The sequence below is a fragment of the Erpetoichthys calabaricus genome, chromosome 18 (genome assembly GCF_900747795.2).
Source record: "Erpetoichthys calabaricus chromosome 18, fErpCal1.3, whole genome shotgun sequence".
Lineage (NCBI taxonomy): Eukaryota > Metazoa > Chordata > Cladistia > Polypteriformes > Polypteridae > Erpetoichthys > Erpetoichthys calabaricus.
In genome coordinates this window covers 14,501,722-14,509,142 of record NC_041411.2, presented here as the reverse complement: position 1 = coordinate 14,509,142, position 7,421 = coordinate 14,501,722, and the positions used below count along the sequence as shown (strand labels likewise).

The 7,421-nt window shown below is 43.2% G+C and overlaps 1 protein-coding gene across 2 annotated transcripts in view; it reads left to right on the top strand.

The window, feature by feature from the left end:
- Positions 1-3,593: 3,593 nt before the first annotated feature.
- Positions 3,594-7,421, top strand: part of dgcr2 (DiGeorge syndrome critical region gene 2) — a 38,852-nt gene continuing 35,024 nt past the window's right edge. The window contains exon 1 of one of the 2 annotated variants that reach the window (XM_028825102.2): positions 3,594-3,947. In XM_028825102.2, coding sequence (XP_028680935.1) covers positions 3,863-3,947 — 85 coding nt within the window. In that variant the 5' untranslated portion in view covers positions 3,594-3,862. The remainder of the gene's footprint in view (positions 3,948-7,421) is intronic. The other variant, XM_028825103.2, reaches the window with a different exon arrangement.

Here is a 7,421-nt window from a genome sequence, read left to right as displayed (position 1 = left end):
TGTTTTATTTTGGATAATATCCATAAAATAAATGGAAACAAATTCTGTTTTTAACAAAGCTATTTGGAAGGGGGGTGCGGCAAACTGTCTAACCTGCCGGTAGTGAGTGATGATATTCACTTCCCCCAACAGAGTTCAGTTCAGTAATGAAATTTCAAATATTGAAAAATTAAGATTTCCAATGTAATGTTCAAAATTACATGACATTGCAGATGTTGTGTGCATCTCAGTAATGTGAAAAGAAGCCAAAGACAGAGCTGGACACTCACGAGACTTCAGTGCAACTCACCGTTTCAGGTCCTGGATGTCCTTCTGCTGTCCAGTGTGCCTGCTTCACGTTTATATAAAATCCTTTTATTTTTACAGATTTTGATTCTTTTAACAGTGCTTTCCATTTATTTAAACTATTGCACAGGAGAATTGACACACCTTCTAAAAAGGTAATTCTACTTTTTAAATGTGTGCTATTTGCAGTAATCTATTAATTAACCACGTATGAAGTCCCATGCATTCAGTGTTTCCTCCCCAGTCCGACTGCTTCAGGCATCTTAACGTATCTGATGTTGGGCTGCAGTGACCACTGCCTTCGGTCTAAATACCAGAAGACAGAATGCTGATCTCTGTTTTTGGCACATATTATTGAGTTTTTAAAGCACAAATGTTATTGCTGTACATTAGTTACCTTATTAACAGCAGATAAAGTAAATTCTTATTACCTCCGTGTCCACAGAGATGTTTCAGAAGTAAAGTTAAGATTCTGTACTGGTGTGGTGGAGAAACAAGGCAGAAGATTACCTGATTGCAGTTGTGTTTGATAAATGTCCTCATGCTGAAATTTAATGATTATAATTGTACTGAAGTCAAGCAAAATGACATCTTTTATTGGCGAACTAAAAAGATTATAATATTGAAGCTTTCAAGGCAACTCAGGCCCCTTCGTCAGGCGAGATGTCATACAGAAACTGGAGGTCCCTGTGTTTATATACACACTAGGACAAGTAACAACATTGTAAATCTTTAAGTGAGACATCTTAGAAGGGGCCCGAGTTGCCTCGTCCGCTTGCATATTGTAATCTTTCTAGTTAGCCGATATAAAGGGTCATTTTACTTGACTTCTCACTACACCCATAATGGCTGACACGGTACAACACCCTAGTACTAGGATTATATTTGACAGGCTAATATCTATAAACCATGATATTCATTTCTATTAAAATATTCATTTACGGTTTCATTTTAATTCCATGCCCTGTGTTTTAGAAGTTAATTTGTAACATAGAAACTCAAGAAGAATTAGTGCAAGGGGAGTTCACTTTTTTTATAGCTTAGGAAGTCCCTCTTTATGCCGCAGTCTCAAACACAGTGCTTGTATTGTTTCATAAAATGTGACAAACACACAGCATTCTTTTTCACGAAGGAAGAAATTAAGTTGCATGTCCAACCTGAATAGTTGCTAACGTCTTTTCTTTATTCCCAAAACCCCCCATCAATACACTGGTACAAACCTTGCACTGCTCAGTTGGCTAAAACAAGGCTTGGTGACAACGACAGGCAAAGAAAACCAAAGTGCATTGTTGGGGCTTTTCGGTGCCAAAGCCACCTTGAGGGTGTGCCAGCGGCTCAGCTCCTCCTTCAGGTGTCAGACATGAACAGACCCAATTCTGGTGATCCCATTAATGCAAAGGCCTCTCTCCTGTAACATTTTAGTTCCCATAAAGACAGTTTGCTGTTGATTTACAAATTTAGTTTTATGATTTTTGTTAGGTAAAATACCATCTTGTACTTGTAGGTTACTGAAAGCAGAAAATACAATTAGGTATTCCATTTAATGTCATGTTTGATCTTTTTTTGTAAAAATGCTTAAGAGTTTTAGATAGATACTTTATTAATCCCAAAGGGAAATTCACATACTCCAACAGCACATTACTGATACAAAAAAACAATATTACATTAAAGATCGATAATAATGCATGTAAAAACAGACAATAACTTTGTATAATGTTAACGTTTACCCCCCCAAGTGGAATTGAAGAGTCGCATAGTGTGGGGGAGGAACGATCTCCTCAGTCTGTCAGTGGAGCAGGACGGTGACAGCAGTCTGTGGCTGAAGCTGCTCCTCTGTCTGGAGATGATCCTGTTCAGTGGATGCTCCATAATCGATAGGAGCCTGCTCAGCGCCCGTCTCTCTGCCACAGATGTCAAACTGTGCAGCTCCATGCCCTTTAGCGAAGCCTCACATCTGAAATTAAATACAAGTAGCACAGATTTGTAGTTGTAAGGAGGTAATATTCTGAAATGTCAATAGTCCAGTTGGAGCAGTTGCATTTTAAGAGTTAAACATGAAATAAATTTTAAAAATGCACATTAGTTTGCAAAATCCTCATGCTATGTATGGTAGGAGAGTGTTCCAGAAGGTGGACTCGCTGTGTCAGAGTGGGTGGGCCCCGTTGAGCCCCTCGGCTGCTGTCGTTCCCACACGAGTGTATGCGGTGTGCTCGAGTCGTGTCCTGTGCAGGGTGCGATGGGTCTTGTCTTGCACTTTGCTGTGTTAAGAAAACGCTTCAAGAATAACATTTAGTGGAGTAAACACAGCAGTTACAGGACATGAAGACATTTTTCTAATTTACTTTTTCTGTGGAATTTGGTTTGTTAAGTGTATCTAAATACAGAGGATGTTCAGCAGAGCAGACACCAGCATAAATTACTTAAACGAACAGCTGCTTCAGTGCTTATTAGTCTAACCAAAGTATTAAAAAGATAAAACTTCAAAAAACGAATTAATTTCTACCCATCTAACACAAATTCCTGCGTCAAATTCCACCTTGTACCAAAACCAGTTTGTAAATTCTAGATAGCTGTGAAAAATTCAGAAACCGGGAAATAGCAGCTTGCTTATCACAATTAAGAGAAGTGAGCCTGCAGCCACAGGGGGTCCTGAGGACCACTGCCCTATATCCACTTTTACATGAAATGAAGAAGGGTCGTTGTAGTGCCACCGACCGTTCCTTTCTAACTTGTTCCTACACACGCAGTCATCACTGTGCTTGTCGTTGAGATGTGTTCAAGGCAGACCCCCGATTCCTTTCCATAAACTGTTCATATGATGTTAGATTAAATAAACCTTTATTTGTCATCAGGAGAAATTTTGGCTTTTTACAGCAATGCAACAAAATTAGGACAAACAGCAAATTCCACCAGAAGGACTAAAAAAGCCACGCCTAGGCAGTCACGGCACATTGTAAAGGGGTGCCCAGGGGACTGTCTTAGCGCACGTCTGCTGAATGAGTCGCTGGCTGGTAGTCCTCCGTGCTGCCGTGTCACAGAGAGGATGTGCAGCATGGCTCATCCTACCCCCGTCTCTTTTCTGAACTAAAGTAGCATTGCAGGAGTCCCACTTGCAGACACACATCGCTCGTGATGACTAAACCTACAAAGTTCTCCCTGCTCATGAGCCTCACCTAGCGCGCTCCAGCCGTGCTCGTGCTCGCTCCTGGGCGCCGACCCTTGGAGGTGCGTTCGGCCGCGCGCACGCCGCGTTTGCGAATGCCCCGCCTCCTCCTCGTGATCCGATTGGCTTAGCTTCGTGTTTCCAATTGTTGTGAGGGGAGGAGGAAGCCATCTTGTTTTCCCCTTACTCTGGACTATATAGAGGAGTCTTGCAAGACGCCTAGAAGAGTGGGGTTCGGGTTTAAAGTTGCAGTCATTCCTGCAGAGAGCAAGTTAACCTTTACACCAGTAAGAAGAGGACTGGACACGATTCAGAACTACGGGCCACAGGAGCGGAGGCCTAAACTAAAGCCTGGCAGACCTTTTACGATGCTTTGATTTACCTCTTGTGTAGAGTATGATGAATGGAGGATAAATGTTGCCCAACGCTGACAGCAGCAGTTTTGTCCTCCTCCTCTCGCTTCTCTTTACTCCGAGCCTGACGGACCCACCACGCGCAGGTAAGCCTCGGCGAGCGTTTGGTTTCGTGCGGCGTGAGGACGCTGGAGGGTGCGGTGGCTCGTGCTCGCTCGGCGCCGAGGGCCTTTGTCGTGACAGTTAAAGTCGTTGTGACATGTTGCTCGGAGGATGAGCTTTCTAGGCTTAGGCCTCGGCCGGGGCCTCTCGTGTATCTGTGCGGCAGGGGGGCTGCTCGAGAGTCGGTCCGAGGCGGCCTGGTTGCGGAGGAATGCGGCGGCCCGCCTTTAAAATTTTGCGTGAAGTTTGAGTTCTCTAAAGTGTGACCTCGCGTGCTGCCGTTCGGTTAGATATCGTAGAATTGCAAATGCGGCTTCCATGGGGATAAAGTGTTCGAAATATTTACATGTTTGTGCTGATTGGAGTCCGTTAATTATTCGCAAATAGTCTGATTTGCATAATGGGCCCAGCTGGTGGGTGTGTACGCGGTGGTCTTGTACTTCATCAGACGCCTGTCAGTGTCTGTAGCTACAATGTTGTATACCTGCTTTAAGTTTCAGTTTTTACAAACTAAATGCCACAACTCCTGCCGGGGGGGCAGTTACCTTATTGTACCCCCACCTGAAAGTACACGACGTAGTACTGCAGCGCTGTCCTTATATCTTAAAGGATCCAGCGGCGTGCAGCTACAACCCTAACGCATGATGACTTATAATTGTGTTTCAAAGTTTTTCTGTAGTACACTTGGGTTTGGCTGAAGATTTCAGGCCTCATTGCAGGTTCCAAAAAGAGTGCAAAGGCCGCCGCCCCTTGTCAGTTCGTTGTTTTTGTGCTGACTGGTCAGTGACCTGCACTGTGATTCGGGTGAGCACAAGAACCGAACTGACCCGCTGGCCTGCGCCATGTGGCTGCTAAAGCCCACCTAAGCCTCAGTTGGTTTAAGCTCCTTTGTTAATTGCGCTTGTATTGGGGCTGAACGTTTTTTAACCCCCTTAGACTCTTCCTTTCCTTTCAACTGCAGCAGTAGCTTTAGGCTCAGAGGTACATTATGGGATGTTTGTCTTAATTCTCTTTGACTCGCACAGTCATTCCACTGCACCACTTGATTGTGTGGGCATTGTGTACATGAACTTCAACATAAGCCCCAGTGCATTTTTATTGAAAAGTGAAAGTTTCTTCAGTTCTGCTACAACCCTTCATTACATTTTGGTTTAAAGAGTATTGTAAAGTAGAAGGTCTCGGTCTGTCTGGGGGACCCCATGTGGTTGAAGTTTTTTGTTCCTGCCTGTTTCGCCATTTTACCTCTGATGATGATGATGATGATGATCTTAATTAGCTGGTCTCATTTTTCGTCCAATTCTTTGCTCAAAAAAAGCACAGCCGTGTTTCGAGGTATTTGTATATTTGCTATAGCTTTAAATTAATTCTCGTTTGCCTTCTTAATTTGCCCCTTTTCTTTGTAGTTTTCCCCACTTTAATTGCGTCCTAATGATGACAGTGAATGCTGAAAGGCTGCAGCTACCCGAGTGTCGGGCCCACCAATGTGTTCAGTAGTAAGTAACGGCTGAAATAAGCAGAACACTTCAGAAAAGCAGGATTGCAATCGTAAGGATGAAAATCCTAAAAAATAAAAGTTAAAATTAATCACAAAACCATCCACATGTAACATGGCACATTCTAATAAAAATGAACCAAACTCGGTGTCTTTTGTAGTTTCTGTCCTGAACCCACACGATACAAACTGGAAATGACAGCTAAGGGTCCAAATGACAGCACTGGAACATAAGCGTGCAGCCACATGGGGTCCGCAGGACTGAGCGTGGAGTTCAGTGGGTGTGCTGCTCGAGGGAACAGACGGCACAGGAAAGAGAGAAGAAGTGTTCGAGTAACCTGACAGACGCTTCCCGGAGCCGACTTGGATTGTTGGTGTCCTGCCTGCTCTGCTGCTCGTTTCATTTAACACACGTCTGTAATCCTGATGGTGTGTTTTTAAGGTTATAGAATGAGTTGTGTAATAAAAGTGCACGACTCCTGTAAGCTCTGCCAGTGTGGTGGTGTGACTGTCACTTGAGCGAGTGGTGAGGTTTGCTCTTCAGCTCGGTGCCTTATACGGCTGTGATGGACGAACAGAAGATTCCTGTTTGTCGTGGCTGCAGTTGTCCATTCAGCCCTCCATTTTCTGACAGGTGTTTCCTGTAGAGGAGTGCTGGGAGTTGTCTGTCCTGTTTCTAAACTGCCACACTGGCCAGGCATTTGTTATTAATATTTTGAAGTGTGCGTCTAGTATTAGGACATGATTTGACAGAAGTGTTTAATCTCGGAGACCTGAGTAGTAATATTGTGACGTGGGACACGGCACAACAAGCAGATGCTGCATAGTTTGGCTCCTTGTACTGATACTTCATTGTTCGCCCCTGTGTGTCTGGTTACAACTGTTACTGTGGTCATGTGAAATGCAAATTATTTTATTTTGGAAATATGTAAACAGGAGATGTGTAAAGACCTTTTAATAATACTAGCAGGGTCACAAATACACATGTGAAGATGGTGATGGAAGGAAACTGAATCTAACAGCTGCTTGGATAGACCTGGAAAAGCATTCCTGTTCATTCGCTTCGTTGTATGTCTTTGTCTATCGGTGCCCCGTCACTTACCAGTGGTTTACAATGTGATGGGGCAGCATTTGCTCGAAATACGACGCCAATACAGAAAATCTGCCCCGTCCATACTAGATGATCATTTTCTTTTGGCCATCTTTCAGTCTTGTAAATTTTATGATATTCATATCTTTTGAGGCCTTCTATACACGAAGTAGGTTTTCATCCTTTGAACCTTTGCTCCTTGGGCTTCTGTTAGTGTACTCCTTTTGAAATATGTCAAACTTTGCTAACATTTAATTTTTTTAATGTCTGTGGTTGAAAACTAGACTATCTGATATTTGGAAATGCCACCTATTGTGGCATGAAGTAAACCAAGGTTGGCTATGGGACCAGTAAATGATCATTTCAGATGATGAGTGCCAATCTGTCATCGTCAAGGTCCACACTTCATCAGTCGGTACAAGGCCTGGTCTGATTCAGTTCAAAATAATATATAAATCTACCTTAAGATTATCCAAAATAACCTCCGGGCCAGCTGTGATTTATGAAGGCTGTCCTTCAGTGTCGGCCTTGGTAGGTCATCTGTTTGGGGAGTATCTTGTGTTGGTGCCTGCCGTTCAGGTAGTTTCAGGTTTACAAGTCTCTGACATTATTGAAAATAACAACAAAACTGAGGAAGATCTAACAGGATGAGTTAACGGTGCACAGCTCAGTCGTCCCCTCCTCTTGGTCTGTTCAAAGAGCTCCTTCTAAATCCCTTTAGCTCTCTGGGAGAATGACATCTTATTTTATATAACATTAGAAACCGGCCCCGTTGGAGTGTCCTAAAGCTTTGTTAGTTTTGGTCTGTCTTGGTAGTAATTTAAAAATATTAAGGAAAGAGGAAGGCCTAAGAGAAGGTTTATGGAATTGGTGAGA